General features: G+C 38.6%; 2 protein-coding genes across 3 annotated transcripts in view; both read right to left on the minus strand.

Moving 5' to 3' along the window:
* The window catches only part of LOC117210031 (dedicator of cytokinesis protein 3), a 55,075-nt gene extending 36,498 nt beyond the window's left edge, over positions 1-18,577 (minus strand). For both annotated transcript variants that reach the window (XM_033452615.1, XM_033452614.1), the window contains exons 1-4: positions 18,165-18,577; positions 1,495-1,578; positions 1,176-1,369; positions 189-337 (exon numbers count right to left, since the gene is read on the minus strand). In XM_033452615.1, coding sequence (XP_033308506.1) covers positions 189-337; positions 1,176-1,369; positions 1,495-1,578; positions 18,165-18,201 — 464 coding nt within the window. In that variant the 5' untranslated portion in view covers positions 18,202-18,577. The remainder of the gene's footprint in view (positions 1-188; positions 338-1,175; positions 1,370-1,494; positions 1,579-18,164) is intronic.
* A 684-nt stretch (positions 18,578-19,261) lies between these two features.
* Positions 19,262-21,938, minus strand: LOC117210034 (dihydrolipoyl dehydrogenase, mitochondrial). The gene is made up of 7 exons (XM_033452621.1): positions 21,752-21,938; positions 21,086-21,371; positions 20,644-21,010; positions 20,226-20,570; positions 20,068-20,159; positions 19,666-19,991; positions 19,262-19,597 (listed from the first exon to the last, which is right to left on the minus strand). Exons 1-7 carry the CDS (start codon positions 21,794-21,796, stop codon positions 19,532-19,534), a joined length of 1,527 nt encoding a protein of 508 aa, XP_033308512.1. The 5' UTR covers positions 21,797-21,938; the 3' UTR covers positions 19,262-19,531.
* Positions 21,939-22,586: the final 648 nt, after the last annotated feature.

Below are 22,586 nucleotides of genomic sequence, written 5' to 3' on the forward strand. Positions count from 1 at the left end.
GCAACAACGATAGGAGGAAGTTCGTAATCGTTCAATAAATTCCATTAAGTATACGGGTGAAATCGGTGAGGCAAACGCGGCATTTCGCTTTCGACCAGCGACTCGATCGGGCATGTACCATTATCGGTAATCGTGCTGTCGCGTCTATCGTGCACGTTCGCAATTCTCAACTTTCAGTTCCAACTTACCGATTTCCCCAGTCCACTTTGTTGATAATTCGCAACTTGAGTTCCCGCGTTTGATCGGTAGTGAGCGTGCCGGCCAAAAGTTGTCGCCGCCATTCCAGCAATTCCCGCATCACTTTGCGCAGCGTGTCGAACTTGTAGTTTACCCGTTCCTGATTTTGTTCCAGCGAAAATATTTCAATTAGTAGGGAAAGATAGAAGTACGAGCAGATTATGGTAGGAATTAAGAGCTGAGCGGGACGACGAAAGCTCTGACTTTACGTACGCTTGCGCGTGTATCGTGATTTTTCCCTGCTTTCGAGTTTCTACTCGATAGGGAAAATCCTTCACGGCGGCGTACGAACGCTACTACTCTGTTCATCGTGAAATCGTGTACGTTCTATGATACAAATCGCGGCCGTATAGCGTAAAACGTATAAAAATATATTTAAAGAATGCCATTGGCAAGTCGAGATTTAGAAGCCAGCTCTGTCTCTCCTTCGTAGCAAATCGGATCTCGACCAATCGCGACAGTGGAATTTTTCACGAACAGGAGCTTCTTATATTCGCGATAAATAGAATAGTCCTGATAGAAACTTGGAAAAATTTGGTGTTCGTTGAGATAGTTTTCCACGAAAGACAGACCTAGCCCTTAGACTAATCGCCAGTAGCATTTTTTACGTATGTTTGCGACCTTCGTAGCGTGTTTCTTGGCACCGTACCAAAAGATCCGCGCAATTCCATTATCAATCGAACAGCGTGTCCCTTGTCGGTCGTTAAGAATTCAAACGAGTCGCGACGACGACGTTCCCATTCCTTTTCCTTCGTTCCTTTTCGACCCTTCGCTGCAATTTTCATTACGCGAAAGTATACGTGTCGTAGAGCTAGTCGGCTTTGTCGTAGAAACCATTTCCAACGACCAGCCATTTGGCCTCGTTGTCGCGAAAAATAAGCGAGCACGAGCAAATGGAAAGGGGTCATTGTAGCGTAGAGAGTCGTCGGCTCACTCACCACGTAGAGTCTCTTCCATATACCGCCCCATTCTCGGAGCACGAGGGTAACTTCTCGGACCACCGGATCTTCCAAAGGTATCACCGACTCGAACAGTCCCTCGTTCTCGATTTTACATGGTTTCAGATGAACGTACGAGCTGGGGAAAATTCCTTTGACCGCGCGATTCTTGGTCGAAAAGCCCCTGTACCAACCTGCAAGCAATCCATCGTTTGATTCCACGTTCGATCGACTCGTTCGCCAACCTGATCCACGTTGATTCGTGCTAAAGCATTCGTAAGCGATACGTGAAACGACGAGCGATCTCGTGTCGTTTTACCTGTACACTCCTCCAGGATCTGCACGGTTTCTCCGATTTCCAAGGGAAGGCCATAGCGCGTGTCTCCTCGCCAATTGTAAACGGCTGTAAAACAGAAAAGAAAGGCAAAGATAAAATGATCTTGTCAGGTTCAAGTTGTACAAGTTGCATCTTTTGTACGTTCGATATACGCGCATTAATGGCATAGTAGAAGCAGTGTTCCATTTAACGTAACATCGACGGTGTACTTGTACGAACGATATATGCGGTGAACTGTTATTTCCAATTAATCGATGGTGCGTGCGTACTTATTATACAACGTTGGGATCTCTTACACGAAATAACTAATGCAACGTAACTCACTCTCTCTCTCTCTCTCTCTCTCTCTCTCTCTGTCTGTCTTCTTTTCTCTTTATCCGTGTATCGACCGCGTCGCACCACCGTGCAAATATTATGATTCGTGGCGCAGATGGCCCATTGGGGAGGAAGCGAAATCTCCTCGACGCTCGGCGCACTCGACGCGAGATTGAAACGTATAGTCTTGGCTCGTTATATTATATCACGTTTTATCCAAGGATTCACGTTTCTACAGACGATACAAGCCCTTTAGAAAGCGTGGCCGATCCACATGAAATTTAACGGCTATCGTGGAAGGAAATCGGTAATTTGCGTTCGAACGACGCGGTTCTTGTTAGTTAGAAAAATTCTGCTGTATCCTATTTCGTTTATCACAGGTAGCACAGTGACATTGTTGGTTTGATCTGCCTAATCTAATCTGATATAGCAGTCATTGGTCGTTCATCGACCGTTTCGCTCTTCAAGCTCAACACACGCCCACCTCCCGGCTAAATACGTTGATCGAAAATTTACGATCTTTCTATATATAGCGAGAAATTCGAATCGCTCGCAACGTGATTCGAAGCTACAAAATCGAGCAGCTTAGATACGTTTCGATAAGTCCGATCGATATGTCACAGGCATTTTGATCAGCAGTAGCGGTATCGTTGATTGAAGAAATGGAAGAAAGTCTGGAATATTCGAATGACGATAAACGACGAGACTCGAGACTCGTCGAGTGTCTGCATAGTTTCAGATCAAAGAGATCGCGTTCTGTCGCGACGTATGCGACACGAAGTGTCTTAGATCGCGACGCTAGAAAGGAGCGAAAGTGTAAGAAGTTCGTGGACGAAGGGTTAAAGATGGGAAGAGAATCGGCGCGTGTCCTTTCGTGGAAGTGTCAGGCCACGATAAACGAACTCCGGGGCACCGGATACGCGTGACGCTGCACGCACGACGAGCCAGCTTCCGGTCCTCCGGCGGAGAAACGCACGCGAGACGCATCTGAATGAGCGCGTCTCTAGCCTCCGCCTCGTGTGTACACGCGTACGTTTCACCGACGACCGGCCACGGAATGTGTGTTACGCGTTTGCTCGCCTACCACCGCTACACCGGAACAATAAGCCTGGATACTGCGACCAGACTTTCGTCCATTTCGAAACGGCCTGGCTTTTTCTCGCCTTCTCTAATGACTTTAAGGTTGTCGTTTCGAAATTCTCATCGTATCAGCGTTGGAAGGAATATAACGTAGTCGTAAATGATAATAAACAGTGAATGTTTATGCTAATTTAGACTTTTATGAATATGGACAAGTATATGGTATTTAAATACAGATCTAATCGCCTATCAAATATTCTGACGAAGACTGGATACATTATATGTACTTTTATGTACAAATAATAATCTGCGAACATTTGTGAAAATTCATATTTTTACGAATGTCATTGGGAAAATGGTAGATAGAGATTTATCTTTTATTTATGAAATATTCTGATCAAAATTTGATATATTATATGGTGTTATATGTACATCAGGTAGGAAGAATATAACGGGTCACAAATAATAATCTGCAAATTCATATTTTTATGAACGCGACTGGGAAAATGGTATTTAGATGGAGATTTATTTCATTTGTCAAATACTCTGATGAAAATTGGATATATTATATGTCGTTATATGTACATCAGGTGGAAAGAATATAACGGGTTACAAATAATAATCTGCAAATTCATATTTTTACGAATGTCACTGGGAAAATGGTAGATAGAGATTTATCTTTTATTTATGAAATATTCTGATCAAAATTTGATATATTATATGTCGTTATATGTACATTAGGTGGAAAGAATATAACGGGTTACAAATAATAATCTGCAAATTCATATTTTTATGACTGTCACTGGGAAAATGGTATTTAGATACAAATTTATTTCATTTATGAAATATTCTGAAAATTGGATATATTGTATGTTGTTACATGTATATCAGGTGGAAAGAATATAACGGGTCACAAATAATAATCTACAAATATTTGTGCATTTTTATGACCTCAACTGAGTAAAGGGTATTTAAATAGAGGTCTATTTCATCTATTAAATATTCTGATGAAAATTGGATACATTATATGTATTTACAGAAAGAATGTATTTAAAGGAAGAATATAGCCGAGTCAGAATATTTGTGAAAGTTCATATTTTTACAAACGCAATTAAGAAAACAGTATCCAAATATCTATGAAATTCGCTTATTAAATATTACCATGAATATACAAGGTGGTTGGTAATTGGTGGTACAAGCGGAAAGGAGGTGATTCTACGTGAAAAAATAAGTCGAAAATATAGAATAAAAATTTTTCGGTTGAGGCTTTGTTTTCGAGAAAATCGACTTTGAATTTTCGCTCGGTACGCGTGCACTTTATCGCGTCTCGTTATAACGGATCTCACTGTAGATCGTTGTCTCGATTGACGTTATTTTTTTAATTTTTAAAATTTTTAAATTTTCAAATTTTAAATTTTTAAATTTTTCTTCTATATTTTCGACTTCTTTTTCACCCCCCTTCCGCTTGTACCTGTATATCGCACATCTTCAATTTCCATTTACAAACGTCATTCACAAATTGATTTTTAAATCTTTTACTCATAAATCATTCGATCTTCCAATTAAAATTTCGTTATATTCCATCCTATGGAAGCTTCCATTTAAAATGAACTCTCTCTCTCTCTCTCTTCCGCTCTCTATTTCTAATTACAGTATCTGTAAAAATGAACTTGTGCAACTGCAAATGGAAAGAACTGATTTCGATAACGAATTGAAATCTAACGTTTCCGATAAGACTCGAGCGTTTTATCTTCACTCAAATCTTGTCTCTGTTTCAACGACCAAAACTCGCGCACTCTCAAGCCCGATTAATTTTATGACCATTTATTATCTCCTCCATCAAGAAGTACGTAAGACATTATGACGACTACACGACTCTGATAAAACGTTTCTCTAGTCTAGTCTAGTCATTCACACGAATCGAAATAACACCATTACATTCTCACGAGCCGTAAGATTCGATAGTTTCCCCTGTTATAATAGACATCGAATCGAAATGATTAAACCCACAGGAAGATACCCACCACTCACGTACAATATATCACGAACGTACGCTGTTCGAAACGATTGGTCGATTCAATTAATTTACCGCATCAAACGATCGTTCGGTTCAATTAATTTATTGGAAGAATCAAGTAAACCGGAGCAAAAGACATTTACAAATACACCAGTTGCAGATACATTCGGTATTCTCTTTGAGCCCTAATAAAGGACTATTCTCCCTGGACTTGGTGTTTCCCACGATGGAAACGTGTCGAGGACAACGCGCGTCATATATGTATATACGTACGATATATACATAACCGTTCATAGCACATACGCGCATGTTAGTGAGGAGATGGGAAAAACGGGAATTTTTTGTCGAAGCTTCTCGAGGGGCTGACAGACGCGAACAAAGGGAGACGTCGAAACCTTCGCATCGAAAGTCCCTTTCCCAAACCGTTCCCCCCATGAGTTTTCCCGGGAAATTAAATCGATAACTCCCGTTCTACCGTGTAAAACGGCCACGACGGAGGGAGCCGTGCTTTCGCTCTATCCTTCGTGCGCTAGTACGTACGTACGAGGTGACCGGTAATTCTAGAACACCCTCTATCGAAAATCGAATGTTCCAACTTTTCCACGATCAATGCGGAGAGTCGTATATAGTAAACTAGGCACGTGCGACTTTATTTCAAAAACGCCATGGGCCGCGATTTATGGTAGTCGGACAGATTTCGATGACACGAAACGCGAGGATGGAAAACCGCGAACGACTAAATTGTGGCGCTTTCGCTTTCGAAAATATCGAGCCTCGTAATTGTTGTAATCGAGTTCAATGGTACTGCGTGCGATCGTCGAATTTCTATCTTCTCGGTATATCGCCTCTCGTTGATAGAATATCGCAAGAAGAAGTCACGCTGAACGAGAATTTGTTCGCAGGTTGTTGAAACTTGGCAGATTTCTTGGCGTAAGAAAAATACGAACCGGTGGGAAATGAGACAAAAAGGCAGCAGAGTTAGGAAAGGGAGCGCTGGAAAAATATTTGTCGAGTGTACGATAACGAAAGAACGTGCCGGCAATTCTTATTTTATTCTTTCGTATTCTGGCCATACTTTGCTACACGACCAATCGCGCTCGAATGGCCCAACATTTACAAGCGAATCGAACAATCCATCGACGATTTCGTGGTCTCGAGGAGCCAACGTTTTTCTTCGAAGAGAGGAATTAAACAGCCGAGGAAGAAACACGAAACGATCGTAGACCTAAATGGCCGATATACGGACGCATAGAGAAGGAAAATGTTAGGAACGTTCGTTACATTTCTACCGCGTAACCGAAACACAACTTTCGAATCTCATAATCGATCTCATAATGTCTGGAATAGGAAATCGAACGATCGATTCTTTGTCACAGCGATTGAAGCCAACAGGGTGTGTCTGGCGGAATATTTGCTGCACGTTGAAAACAGCGAGCAGAAGTTCGACGGAATCTGTGTGTAGCGAACCGATAACTCGTTAGCCTGGAAAATTTGATTAGCAAAGTGGAGTTTGTTGCCAAACTGTGGACGAATCGTAGCGTAGTTTCCGAGGGCAGAGAGGAACAAATTGCTACAACTTGAAGAAGAAGGGTAAATATATAAAGAAGGATGGAAAGAGGGAGAAAAAGGTTGGAAGACGGCAGGAAAGGTTCAGGGACCAAGGTTAAGGAGACAGGAAGAGGAATGAGAAGCAAGGGAAGACGAAAGAAGGGCAAAATGGTCGCATTGCGGTAGGTGAACACGTGCGTGCGTGCATAAATGAATAAGTAAACGAGATCAAAGACTGATACCTGCTAAATGACAGTACTTTATCGGTTTTTATTCGCTTGCAACGTTACGCGATCGCGATATCAAGGTGCCAATGCGTTGCTTGTTTTTCCATGGAAAAAGAAAATTACACGATGACTTTTACGCGAACAATTACGTAACACGCGACCAAGTAAAATTCTTGTCGCCTAACCGTTTCTCCGAATCAGATTTGTTCGAGTTAATTGTCGCGTAATGGGACACCAGCGTTCAAAAGTACGTTGGGTGTTGCGATATGAAAAATTAAGCAAATCTGCGTAATCATTTGGAAAATGAAAAATGAGAAAACGTTGTAAAAAGCTGGTAATATTCGACGTTACGATGAAATCGTTAACCACGTATGCGATGTATAATTAAATTGTGTTTCCACAAATTTCTGTACTTGTGTTAGGTCCTTTCGTTTCATAAGGAAATAATAGACGCACGATGTGTTTTATTTTATATTAGCTTATTGAATGATGCACGAACGTAATAATAGAAATATAACGAAATGGATCATAGCTAATTCAGTGAAATAATATAAAATAGAAATTCTTCGTTATTATGAAATGAAAGAAACTTTTTGAACAACCTAATATTTATCGTTAGAGTAAATCATTTTTAGCGGCACATGAGTTAGAGGACAATTCAAATCATGTTGTTGTTCTGCCTCGGGGTATCAAGATCGTTAGGATACGCGTAATGTAAGAGTAAATAAACTTCGAGCAAAATAATGTCGCCGCTACGTGCAACCGACGAAAACAAATTTAAATTTTCCGACTCTCCCCGACCGGTATAAATAAACGGACGCGATCGCAAGGAAAAGTGTTACAGTCAGGTGTCGATCGGTTATCAACGAATTAAAATTTAGCGATCTAATTAACGAGTCATTAGCGATCCTATTTTACGACTTATATATTGCACGAGCGTCTCAGCGAATATAGCCTGTACGCTAATTTATTATTTTAAATACAGGATGGTTGGTAACTGATGGTACAAGCGGAAAGGGGGCGATTCTATGCGAAAAAAGAAGTCGAAAATATAGAATAAAAATTTTTCGTTCGAGGCTTTGTTTTCGAGAAAATCGACTTTGAATTTTCGCTCGGTACGCGTGCACTTTATCGCGTCTCGTTATAACGGATCTCACTGTAGATCGTTGTCTCGATTTACGTTATTTTTTTAATTTTTAAAATTTTTAAATTTTTAAATTTTCAAATTTTTATTCTATACTTTCGACTTCTTTTTTCGCGTAGAATCACCCCCTTTCCGCTTGTACCACCAATTACCAACCACCCTGTATATCGAACGAGCGTCTCAGCGAATATAGCCTGTATACTAATTTATTATTTTAAATATATTCGACGGTTTCAACAGCATTTAATAAATCTCACGATCAAACATCCTACCCGAGTCCTTTATACACTTCCTCTATACATTTTATAAACAGGACCCGCATTCTGACAGACTTGTTACCAAGTTGACGCTTAAGAACGTCTCAGCGATAAAACTACCAAAGTATAAAATGTGTTCAAGAAATTCAAACAAAAAGTACATATAAAAATATACTACAACGATGTATACAGAAAGATATATAAAGAGGACGAACGAGCGTTTATCCGTATATTCTACAAGATACCGTACGAATCCTTGAAAGTAGACTCGTACAGATAGGGGAGGGGAAAGAAGGAAAATCGATGGACCAAAAGACGAGAGGGAGAGCCAAGGATTTTCAGGTCACCCCAGAAACGCGTACACGTGGTAGGTTGGAGCGCGTCAAAATGCTTCCCAACCAAGGGTAGGGAGAAAGGGTCTATAATGGCTTTAGGGAGAACACCAGCCTACGAACACCAGCCTACGAACACCAGCCTACGAACACCAGCCTACGAACACCAGCGCAAAAGCAAGCACGGACCCGGAAGAAACCGTAAACAATGACATCTGAAATCATTCTATCGCCTGCTTCATGGATTCAATACCGTTCTCGTCATCTTTCCATGCGAGCTCCGCCTTTATAGCGAAGAGACCGACCGACCCGTGCTTCTTATCCGCTTCGAGGCAAGAAACGTGGAAACGTTCGACTGTATGTCGACATATTCTCCATAGTTTCTCCATAGTTCGACAGATTTTCGACGTTAGTTAATCCGACGTTACGTCGAACACATTTTATCGATTAGTTCTACCGTGTATTCTTTCGTAATCTCCGATACAAGCACACTTAGAAAATATGTTAATTATGGAGAAAATAAGAAGCTTCGCGGTAATGGAAGATCAGATGTGAGGAACATAATATACATCTTGCAACATGTTCGTAAGAGACGCAGCTAAGCAACTCTCGTCGCGAAGAGATGCAATGGAAATATCGCGATTATACGATTTTTCTACGCGAATTAGCCAAAGTTTCGGAAAGGCGATTAAACGCCTTTTCCTGGGAAGTTTGCCTCGGGGCAAAGATTCCCTCGAACGATTCGATCGAGCGTGAAAATCGTAAATGTAGCCGGCTCGGCTCGGAAATTATCGTGGCGGAAAATCTGCGAACACGCAGACTTTATCCACGTCCGTTTAATATAGTTCGTCTGAAATCGTGGAATACGTAGTCCGGAGAACTTCCGAATGCGGAGACGTGTATCGATCACCTCTGACTTTTCCAACCACGCTTTTAGCGATTCCCGATAAACTGATTCCGCTCGCGTCTCAATTCCCAGAGTTTCATTCGTCTCGGCTTGTTCGTGTTTTAAAACGACAAACCGCAAACAAAGCGAGGGAAAGAACCTTAGCTTCGCTGTGATCTTCCTACTCTTTTGTATTTCGATCTTGCTCATAGTTTAGCAAACGCGAAAGACCTTAACGTTCGGAGGAAACGCTTAGCATCGTACGAATGTTAATATTGGTTGAAACAGTTGTCCAATTGCAGAATATTATTTATAATTAATATTAGGCACGACATTTTTCCTTTTATATTATTTTATTCAACTATGTATGATCCATTTTGTTCTATCGAAACGAAAGATATTGCGGCGTCATAACGTCTATTATTGAATCTATATTCTATAATTATAATTCTTATTATTACAGACAGATTAAAAGAATATTAAATTAGATAGTAGATTATAGAATGTTTCGCTTTATATATATGTAATTACAGAAATAGTTATAGAATCATAATTATAATTTCTAAATATAATTATTGTTATAATTACATAATTATTTTTATGCAAGTATTATTGTAAGTATTATTTATATGTAATTACAGAAATAATTATAGAATCATAATTATAATTTCTAAATATAATTATTGTTATAATTACATAATTATTTTTATGCAAGTATTATTGTAAGTATTATTTATATGTAATTACAGAAATAATTATAGAATCATAATTATAATTTCTAAATATAATTATTGTTATAATTACATAATTATTTTTATGCAAGTATTATTGTAAGTATTATTTATATGTAATTACAGAAATAATTATAGAATCATAATTATAATTTCTAAATATGATGCAACTTAAAATCTTAGGCCAATCGATTGTTGGATTTCTTTCTCAAAAAGAATATTAAATTCGATAGTAGATTATAGAATGTCTCGTTTTATATATATGTAATTACAGAAATAATTATAGAAGTATAATTATATTTAGAAATTATATTTAGAAATTATACTTAGAAATTATAATTATAATTCTATTTAAAAATTATATTTAGAAATTATAATTATAATTCTATTTAGAAATTATACTTAGAAATTATAATTATGATTCTATTTAGAAATTCTATTCAGAAATTATAATTATAATTCTATAATTATTTCTGTAATTACATATATATAAAACGAGACATTCTACAACCTACTATCTAATTTAATATTCTTCTCGAGAACGAAATCCAACGATCGATTGGCCTAGGATTTCAAGTTGCATCACAATACTTAACGATTTTGATAATTTCTTAATAATTATTCGGACGCTAAGTTAAGCTTCTCGGAGTTAAGCTTCGCCGTTGCTTATTAACGGAAGTGTTGGCGTAGAAAATTATATGGCGAGAAGGTGAAAGAATCGAACGAAAGGAGAAATTGGATGCAAACGAAGGCAAAAGTTAAATCGAAACTGTGAACTTGGATATAAGCCGGCTCGTGGAAATCATTAGGAATTCCAGGTGGAAGTTGTATCGTTTGGCGCGAATAATCCGCGCATCGGACCAAACACATCGCGGGAAAAACGTGGACAGCCTTGGAAATAACTTGCACAACAACGTGTCGCGAAACGTAATTACGAGCAGTCTACGCGTCACGGCAATAAAGAATCGAATTTCCTCTGTATATCTAACGAGAACCTGTTAATCGACGGTCTACTGGATCGATTACGGCAATCGCGAGCTCGTGCCAACGATAAAACGATAACTCCAATACGAACTATCGCAGATACGCGTTCGCTACTGTGTTCAAAAACGTACGTATCTGAAGGTACGTGCACCTCAGTGATTTCGAATTTGTCGTAAAAATCAACCATTTCGAGCTACTTTTTCCTCAGTTTCCAAGTGAAATTCCACTACGATGAATTCTGTCTGTAATTGTGCGTTCGTGACAACGTATATATCAATATCACGATATAACAATTATTTATAATTAATTGTAATCCAGAGAACGCAACAATACGCAGATTGGGAATTTTGAAAAATGCGAGCGGAGAAATTGCCATTTGATAAAAAGGTAGAAACTTTGAAACAGCGAAGCGAATGAATTACTTGATTCATCTGTGAAGAACAGTGGAATACAGTAACGCGTACGTCGTTGATTAAATGGTTAATTTAATTTTAATTTAATTTTAATTTAATAGTCAATCTCAATTTATGTAAAACTGACGATCATCGATGTTGTTTCGAAGGAACGCGAACCAACTTATCGCGCAACATAATGTTTATTCGTTTTGTCCTTCTAATTGTTTTATACATTGCAATTACCGCGGTTCGATCTTACTCTCCGATATTTCAAAGGAAAAACATTGTTGCAGCGCGGCAAAACTATTCCTCGATCGTAGTCTGCCTCGTAACAATCGCTCAATTAACTCCACCTGACGCAAGCATTCTGCTCTTCGCGAATGGAACCTCAGTCGAATCTCTTGAAAATCCATTTTCCACCACGTTCCTCCACGTACGTATCTTTTACGGGACAATCGTAATTTTCCTTTTTCTTTCGTCCTTATCGAACGATGCGATCACGAACGATATACAGGGTGGTTGGTAACTGGTGGTACAAGCGGAAAGGGGGTGATTCTACGCGAAAAAAGAAGTCGAAAATATAGAAGAAAAATTTAAAAATTTAAAAATTTGAAAATTTAAAAATTTAAAATTTGAAAATTTAAAAATTTAAAAATATAAAATTTGAAAATTTAAAAATTTAAAAATTTAAAAATTAAAAATTTGAAAATTTAAAAATTTAAAAATATAAAATTTGAAAATTTAAAAATTTAAAAATTTAAAATTTGAAAATTTAAAAATTTAAAAATTTAAAAATTTAAAAATATAAAATTTGAAAATTTAAAAATTTAAAAATTTAAAATTTGAAAATTTAAAAATTTAAAAATTTAAAATTTGAAAATTTAAAAATTTAAAAATTTAAAAATTTAAAAATTTAAAAATTTAAAAATTAAAAAAATAACGTCAATCGAGACAACGATCTACAGTGAGATCCGTTACAACGAGACGCGATAAAGTGCACGCGTACCGAGCGAAAATTCAAAGTCGATTTTCTCGAAAACGAAGCCTCGAACGAAAAATTTGTATTCTATATTTTCGACTTCTTTTTTCGCGTAGAATCGCCCCCTTTCCGCTTGTACCACCAGTTACCAACCACCCTGTATTTGTTCGCGTTACTCGTCGTAAGCTTATCCGCTGCAACTAACGCAAGTCTCCAGGATATCTTTGAAAATATAATAGCAAGAGTCGAACGAACTTTATTATTCTGCTTTAATAATTTAATTATCGCTGCATTTTCGATGATTCGTAAGCGGGACGCTTTAACCGGCAGAAACGATCGATAATGGTGGTCAAATCACAGACGAGAGAGCATTTATCGAGATTATTTGATATTAAATACAGCGGAAAGCTCTGCCACGTTCGATATCACTCGAGGGATTCTGCATAATTTCGTTGATCCCTGGATTTGCAACGTGTGATATAACCAGCGCGTTCGCCGCCTCCATCATATCATATGAATAAATTTCAAGAAATTCAAAACGACCCACTTTTTTTCCATCGACCAGATACCTTGCACTTTTCATTTCGCATATAGAAAAATACGCACCCACTTTCTCCGTGATTCGTAGCGATCCAGTCGTACGCTCGCATCAAGTTTCCTCCGCAAAAACATCAACAACAACGTGTTTCCGTTAATTACAAGGAATACAAAGAAATGGCCTTGGAAAATTGTCGAGTAGAGGCAAAACAATTTCAAGAAGTAAGAATTTCTTCCTCTCGATATCACCTGTCTTGCGTAATCTCGAGCTAATTACCGCGGTAGAAACCGCCGAAGTAATCGTGGCAAACTTTTAGAGGCGGACGTTCTTTGAAAGAACGTAAGATAGCTGGGATTATTTTAGGTCGTGGAGAAATTGGTCGCGATGGCCAGTGACAATTGGTCGGCTGAAAACAAGCACGTGGGCACGTCGAATCCGCGAGTTCGGGGAATCGAGAATTGCATCGTTGGGAACGTCGCAACAAACGCATCGACCGAGTCAACGAAGGATCGCACAATGCTAATCGGCGAAAGAAACAATACGCGGGAATGCAGCCGCGACCAGATCACCGTGCAGATTGTTAGATTGAAAGATTATAGTTTAATCGTGGCGCGGACGCGGCTCTGTACCAATGAAATAGGTTTATTCACGCTTTATCTACGCTGCGCTCTCGTCCAGAAATTTAGGACTCCGATCTGTCCTTCCACCTGACAGCGAAGGAACTGACGCAGACTACGGAACAGGGCGAAGCTAATGCTTTTGCCAGTCGTTGAATATTCCACGGCGGTTAGAAACATAGGTCTTGGTGAGTTCGTAATTATTAGAGAAGATAGCAGAATCGTAACAGATTAAAGGAGATTAAGGCGAAAGAGGTTCGCGTAATGAAAACTTTTCTCACGTTCCACTCGTTAGAAACTTCCACTAATCCTCTCGGCACTGACTTAAATCACGTAAACGTATAAAAATTCGCCAGCTAATATTTAGTAACAAAGAAGACGGAAAAAAAAGAGAGAAGCAATCGAGGAAACGTTATTACGAATAAAATTCTTTTTATCGTTGATTATTAAGAAGAGAACGTTCGAGGACATGGAAATATGCAGAAACGCGCAGAACGCAAGAACAGTAGCCGAGTAAAAAAGTAGCGAAAGTAAAGAGCTCGTTACGATGTTCAGCGGATGGAAGAATCTCTAATTGGAAATTTCCATTTCTTCGGCTGCGTTCGTAAAAATATGAAACTACGATAGAGACTGCTGCATCCGCTGTCTGGTCTATGAACGTAAAAGTACAGGATTTATTATCACGCGGAAACGTATCTTAAGGCCGTTCGATTAGAGCCGTTCGTATCACGAGTTCGACGACCGTCCACTTACATTCGTATCACACGTTAAAAAGCGGAATCAGTAAAATAGCGACGGTACATCGCGATAGGTTTTGTCGACCAGCGACAGACTCGTTCCTTTGCTACAGTTTTCTCGAGATCGGGCTGTGTTCATTGGGAGATGGGCTCACCGGAAGAGGAATAATAAACGACGACGATAGCCACAAAGAAACACAAAGCAACGTACTCTGTTCTTTGGCCGCTCTTTCCAGTTACCTCTCTCTCTCTCTCTCTCTTTCTCTCTCTCTGCTTTTCTCTATCCAAGTTCGACGGCCGTTTTCCATACATCGGAGAGACAATAGGTAAAGAGGCGGCGGAAACAAGCTTCGTTTTCGACGTATCGCGTGGAGTCGCGTCGTTCGTATAAACGGTCGCCGTGGTTTCACTCGGAAAATGGATTTCTGCCTTTTATGGCAGAACTGGAGCGGGACCACCAGGCAAAAAGTAGTTCGGACCACTTTAACAAGGACATTTCGAGACGGAGGACGAGCTGCTCGTCCAGCCGATGCAAATCGCTTCGACACTCGTCGCCTGCTATCGAGAAATTGGAATATTTTGATGAAAAAAGGAAGAGTCGCGCCGTTTGAAAAGACGGCCTTTTGTACGTCGTGGAGCTTTCTATAGCCGAACTAACAGGCAGAGTGTACGGACGATGGAACTTTCGGATAATAAAGCAATCGCTTTTACGATACTAAATTTCGTTCAAATAGAGACGAAGGAAGTTGTCCGTGCGTTTCGATGTTTAAAGACTCCGTGGTCTTTACGATATCGATAAGCGACTGAACGTGTACCGTAGAACGTCTACCGTTGAAAGAAGTCGATCAACAAGAACTTGATATGTATATCGTGTTAGTTATATCAGAAAATGTAACCGAGAAAAACGCGTTTAAAGTTTACACGTCATATCCGATGGACTGTGTACCATCCTCTGTAGACTCTATTATAATACTCCATATACAGGGTGGTTGGTAAATGGGGATGCAAGCGGAAAGGGGGTGATTCTACGCGAAAAAAGAAGTCGAAAATATAGGATAACAATTTTTTTTCTCTTTATAACGAGACGAGTTATAACGAGACGCGATAAAGTGCACGCGTACCGAGCGAAAATTCAAAGTCGATTTTCTCGAAAACGAAGCCTCGAACGAGAAATTTTTATTCTATATTTCCGACTTCTTTTTTCGCGTAGAATCACCCCCTTTCCGCTTGTACCGCCAGTTACCAACCACCCTGTATAATTCGTTTTAGACTGCTCTGCATGATTTTGTAATACTAACGTTACGCGATAGACGTAATAACGTTGCAGCTGATTAAGAAGACAACGTTAAAAGGCTAAGCCAGACTTCAACGCCGGCTTACCAAGGCGTTCTTGTTCCACGTTTCCGTGGAATTATGACCGATTGCTTAATCATAATGTGGCAATCGAATCGAGGAAACGAGTATGTTCGATAATTAGAAAGGATGCGAGAGCGACAACTGTCGGAGTTTGTTCTTCCTTGACGCGTTCGATAGCTGTGGCAAGGTTTCTAGAAATATCGTGCGACAGTTGCCGCGAAATTGGCGGAGCTTAACGATAAAGCACGGCGCAACGAATCTGAGGAATGTATCGACGTATCTAAAACAAAGAGCAACGGATCTTATCACTGAAACTGATACAAACGCTATACGTAAACCGTAGAAACACATTGCGACGAAACAATCGATGTTGTTTCTATTATACTTTGGTCGTAAAGTATCGAAACAAAGAGCGTGATTAAACAGGTTGTGTCGTGAAAAAAATTCGCGATGACTGTACAGAAATCGGAACGCAAGGTTAAGAATGCGTCAATGCAGTTCTTTAATCGCGAAAACGTGAAAGAGGACGATGCTGCGTATGGAATCGACGCTTTATCGGCTCCGATGTCGCATTCCTTCCTCAAGCAAAGTATCGCTACGGACAGACATTTCGACGCGGTAGACGGTTTAATCGCCACTAAACGTGACGCGATACAACGCGAGTTTGCGTTCAATTCAAAGCAGCGGCAGCGTTTCCGGTTGATCGTGGATAGCGCGCTCAATTGATCCTTCGACATTCCGATTGTTGCTCCGAGCAAAATTAGTCGGAACAAACAAGCGTCGCGTGCGATGTAATGCCGTTCGGAGAGAAAGCTCGTGGAAAATATTTGAATCGCTGAGAAAAAGAATATTTCTTTTTCAGATGCTAAAAAACTCGACTTTTAAATTCGAACTAGAAATTTCGCCTCGAGACTCTGGAAAAATTGTCTTTAGGGACTAACTATATTGTCAGAGGATAAAAGCGCGGGGTAATAGTCAAGCAGTTTTTGAGAAAATCAGATTATTTATTAAAATTAAAATCGCTAGCCGATACTAACACCGGTTATCTTTGTGAAGGAATTAAGTTTTTATTTTATTTTTTTATCAAATTCATATCATACGAGTTATTTATATAAGAACAAAAAAAAATGTTATTTCCTTTCGAGAGTTTCGGATCGTAAAAATAGCAGAAAGTTTCGAGAAGTCTCGAGATATGGCGTATCACATTCCTAATATTCTTCTCTCTCTTTTATAAAAATAACAACAACGGAGGAAAGAGTAACGAGATTTTCGTGTAGAAAATTTGCAATTCTTTTGTCATGCAGATTTCACGTAGAATAGGATACGTGGTTTAAATAAAGGTCTTTTGATCAAAGGTTTCGCAGTCGCGTTTAGCACGTTCGAATCTCAACGACGCTACCTCCATGCATTTCACGCGCGTTTTTCATCCATCGTGGTCGTTGCACCTCTCCAGAAGAGCAATACGTGTCAAGCGTGCATTCTATTAAGCCGTATATCTTGACGAGTTTTTCAACGAAAAATTGCTCGAAACCACGAGTTTTCATCGTTCGACATCGCCCAAACAAATGGAGTGAAACACGCGAATCTTTTTATTGAAAAAAGAAAGTGTTTTACTATACGAATCTCGATATCTAAGATTATCGTGTAAATTACATAATGATTTACTCGAAGAAAAATTATCAACGAGAAACGGAAGGAATCAGTCTATTTGACGAAGATGTTACATCCGCCTACGGTAAACATGGACAGAGGTGTAGACTGTAGAGGAATTAACATCAAAGCGGGGAACGCGCGCGGGCGTGCGCCTGCCGATGTTATGTACCCCAGACGAAACAGACAAAACAAAATTAAGCGGTCGTAATTCAAGGATACTCGAGAGTGGTGGACCTCTCGTTTCAAAGAACCATCAGCTGACTACGAAATGAGACTCGGTCGAATATTTGATTTGACTTGCGATCATCGATATCAACGGTCAATGGTCTAAATTTCGAAGGTCGCGTACCACTTCACACCAAATTTTGGGACACGAATAGTTTTCCAAGTGTAAATATAGATGCAAGTAAATATATAAAACGAAAGAGAAAGACGCTAGATGAAAAACTGACGAAGAAAATTAGTTCGATTTATCGGACTCTAGTTCCTACTCCTCTACGATCAATGCATGAATGGGAGAGTCGCGGTACACTCAGCAAAATAGCGGCACACATACACTCGTGCAGCGACACGACACGGCGGCAGCATCATACCTACAACGTATTAAGCGGCATGTACCCGAAAGAAGTCAAGACGCTGGTTGATCGAATCATTGACGCTGAGATACCTGACGCGAGAGCGGAAAACCGCGACGTACCGTGTATATAATAGATGACACGATGTCGATCGTTAAGCACCTATACTGGACGCGACTAAAACTCGTGGAGAATCGCGCGGATCAGGACACGAGCAGTTTGACAGATCCGCAGGGTCGATGCCGCGCATTAATCGCGAAAGAACACCTACGAGAACTCACCGACGCCGTATTTAGTTGTTTTCGTCGTCGTCCACATCTCGAGCGGTTCGACAACGGCGCTACATCCCTTGCTAAACTGCCACCGACCACTCGTAGTATCACGAAAAATTCGAAAACACAAACATTGGGTGTGTTTGCCGCACAAGTGCCACCCTCAGAATTCTCTCTCTCCCTGCCGTCGAGCAACGTTGCCGATGGCCGCTGCAAGTCGTGGCTAACTGCCGCGCCGGCAACGCTGCTACTGCTGCGCCGGTCATGTGCTCTTCAGGAACGTACCTAGTTCACACACTTCTATATGCATATATATTTTACCTCGACTTTGATAGTTGCTCGCTTTCACCAGTGTATGTACCAATCGTATATACTGCCAATATTATTTTACCTTTAATTTTTATACGTTGAGGTTAAACATTTGGTACATTTATAGCAATAATAAACAACTTAACAAGTATACTACCGTGTTCTTTATATTTTACGAGAAATTGTAGTCGTTTCTTTTAGGAGATCTTCATCGAGATACGATAAAATTTTATTTATGCGAACAGATCGAGGAACAAGCAGTTTTAATAATAGCAGTTCACTGTGTGTATTAATATGTAATGTATAGCATGATATAGCTACAGTTCTTTTTATTATTTTAAATATTATGATCTAACTGTTAGGATTTCAACTTCCTTCTTCGATACATAGAATCTAGTTTGAACATAAAATAAATAATTGCATATATTATAATACATTTATTATGAAAATTTGCTTATACGTGTATAATTGAAATTACACTCGACCGTACTTCGAGTAATAGGTACGTACGAGCTTCTACTCTATTTTGAAAAGTTTATTAAAATTTCTCTAAAGACGGGGAAACACAGTAGCATATTTGCTTAGTTGTTTATTACTATTATAAGTGTACTAAATTTTATTTATATCTAATTACACAACGACCAAAATTACTATAACTTACAAGGTAAAACTCCTGTTAAGGCGGATGTTTTTATGAAATCGGGAAACTGAATTTCAACAGTAACATAATAAAAACTTATCTCTACTCTTAAGATTACCGAAATAAGATGTCACAAGGTTACAGACACCCAGTTTTATATTCTTAAATATATTCGATGAATTACCAATTTATTTATAATAAATACAATAATAAAGCAACAAAAATAAATCTACTATAAAAGATGTAATATTTCCATAAATTCCTGTATATACTTTTATTTACAGTTTTTTCCTTATATGATTAAGTGATAATGAGACCTGGGAAGGTGCTAAAAGTGTACCGCGACACATTTGAAATTAAACGTAGACTAGATCGAGGCTACGATGAATCAAAATATTAACGTTTCATAGATAATTTATCCATATACTTAAAAGTTGATAGGTTTTCCGAAATATGCAGCTAAATTGGCTTCCTTGAAGGCTTCCGAGAATGTCTATAAGAACAATGATAAAATCAGTGTCCTATATTCAACATTCGATCGAATATCGTATATCTACTTACCGGATGAGCGTGACATGTTCTCGCAACATCTTCTGCACTTGCTCCATATTCCATTGCAAGAACTGCCTCATTAATCAATTCACCAGCGTATGCACCAATCATATGTACTCCCAATATTTTGTCTGTACTCTTATCAGCTAAGACTTTAACAAAACCATCCGTGTCTGCATTCGTTTTTGCTCTGGAATTTGCTATATGTGGGAATTTTCCAACTTTGTATTCGATACCCTCTTTCTTTAAGTCTTCTTCCGTTTTTCCTACCCAACCAACTTCTGGATGTATATATATTACACTAGGTACGCAATTGTAATCGATATGAACGGCACCTGAATAAGTCGTCATAATTGCTGTAAACTTTCAGGGATACAAACGGAAAAACTATAATGAGTATTTCTTAACTACCTCCGGCAATGCCCTCAACCGCAATAACACCTTCGTCCTCGGCTTTGTGAGCCAACATTGGCCCATGAATGCAATCTCCAATAGCATAAATCCTATATGAACATAATTTTACATATAATTACGCTGACGAAAACTTTCTCAACAAAGTGTGTACTTACGAAGGTACTACTGTTTGGAATCTATTGTTTACAGGGATCCTGCCCTTTTCGTCTCGTTCGATTCCCAAATCTTCTAATCCTAAATTTTTCGTATAGGGCCTTCTGCCAACACAGACTAAAAGTGTATCGCACATTAAATCCTCCTTTTTGCTAGGATCTTTCGCGTTTTCGACAGAAACGATGATTTCACTGCCTGATCTTTTCGCACCAGTGACTTTTGTCCCCAATTTAAAATCCCATTTTTCCTTGACTAAAAGTTTTTGTACCGCTTGACTAACTTCGCCATCGATACCTGCTCCACCGATAGTCGGTAAAAATTCGACTGCTGTTACTTCAGCGCCTAATCTATAGGAGCAAATAAAGCAACTCAACATATCTCGTTTACAATTCATACAATTAATTTCAGTATGAAATGTACCTGCGCCAAACTGAGCCTAATTCCAACCCAATAACACCAGCACCAATTACTATCAATTTCTTTGGCACTGCGTTTAACGATAAACATCCAGTGGATGAAATAATTTGTTTTTCGTCGATTTCTATACCCGGAAACGGCGTGACCTCACTGCCAGTGGCAATTATAATGTTTTTAGTATTAATAGTGCTTACTACTGAACCATCTGGACCAAGTGCGCTCACTTGATTTGGACCAGTAATTTTGCCATGACCCTTAACCCATTCCACCTTATTTTTTTTAAATAAACTAGCAATACCACTTGTTAAGGCTTTCACTGTACTTCGTTTCTGCTGCATTACTTGATCAATATTGATAGAAACATTGTCGACTAAAACAGAATTGTCAAATTAGTGATTGTTAAATTATGGATATTTAAAAAGGAAAAAAGAAATGAGAAGTATACCGTTAATGCCAAATTTTTGTAATTCTCCAGCATGTGCCATGTGGTAATAATGTGAACTATTCAATAAAGATTTCGATGGAATACATCCAACATTCAGACAAGTCCCACCTAATGTTTCATCTTTTTCTATACAAACAGTTTTCATTCCTAGTTGTGCAGCTTTAATTGATGCTACATATCCACCAGGACCAGCACCTATTACAACTAGATCTGCTTCCGCAGTACTAGCGTATCTGCGTTGCTGTGCAGCTGTCAAGCCAGGTACAATACGTTTGACACATGATGGCTAATAAGAAAAACAGAAAAAACAGAAAGTTATTGATTAAGAAAGAATTTTCTATCTCTGTTTGCTATCATTATATCTGTAATCCTTAAACTTTGACAAAGTCAGATGTAGGTGACATAACCAACGAAGTAAGGAGAACGTATTTTCATATCGAATAATGAATTTAACAAATCAATTTTGCTTCCTCAAATATTTAATCAATGCTTCATAAGGAAAAAATGACCAATAGCAAAGAAAGTTAGCTAAATAGTGGAATTAAATATATAACAAAATTATTTGTCCTTCAAAATGTTACGAAATAGAGTAAAATGTATGGTCTGATACGATTGTAATGTATCCACGAGGTCATTTATTCATAAATATCTTTTCTTTTTACTTACTCTGACAGAAGTGGTCACCAAACTCCAAAAACTAGCTTGCATCATCTTTTTTGTAATATACTTTACTACCCGATATAAAGGGGGTCAAAAAGGAAACAAGCTTTAGGTAGTGAGAAGCGAGCACTACCGGTTACTTCAATATCATTCAACGACCAGCTTGTCTCAGCTCTGATAATTCGATATATCGTTGGCTATATAGTTCGGAGACTATACTGCTTGATGGCGCTACTGACCTATTATGCAATACGAAATAACCCTTTCGTTTCGTTCATCTGATACATTTGGACATGGATAAGATGAAGAATAGATCAGGCATCTAAGAAGATTTCGTGTTTCGTGTTCTGAAATACCGATCGTATAAAAAAACAAAAGTTTCGTAATACTATCTACGATTTTATGTGGTGAGTATGTGTAGGAATTTGTGTAGGAATGTGTAGGAATAGAATAGGAAGTTGATAAAGTTAGACGTAAGAAGTTTCTCTTTCGTTATGATTCACATTCGAATTGAAATTTATTCAAAAGGAAATGCATACACTGAAAGATATCACTCTACTAATACTACTTATTCAAAAAGTGTTATATCTTGTTATCAAATAGTTTTATGTCTTACGAAAGTAATTATTTACGAAGGTCATATTTTCATGAATAGAAAGAAAGGAAATCATGCTTGGTTAATAGTTTCGGAGATGAAAATTTATTTATATAGTCATTAAAAGAGAACAAAAATTAATAGCTTTTATCTTAAGATTACGAAACTTTCATACATCGATGATTATCTCCTAAGATACGCGAGGTAATTCGCATATAATATATAAAATATCAACAGTATGAATTG

Source organism: Bombus bifarius, unplaced genomic scaffold (genome assembly GCF_011952205.1).
Source record: "Bombus bifarius isolate JDL3187 unplaced genomic scaffold, Bbif_JDL3187 scf7180000008199, whole genome shotgun sequence".
Classification (NCBI taxonomy): Eukaryota; Metazoa; Arthropoda; class Insecta; order Hymenoptera; family Apidae; genus Bombus; species Bombus bifarius.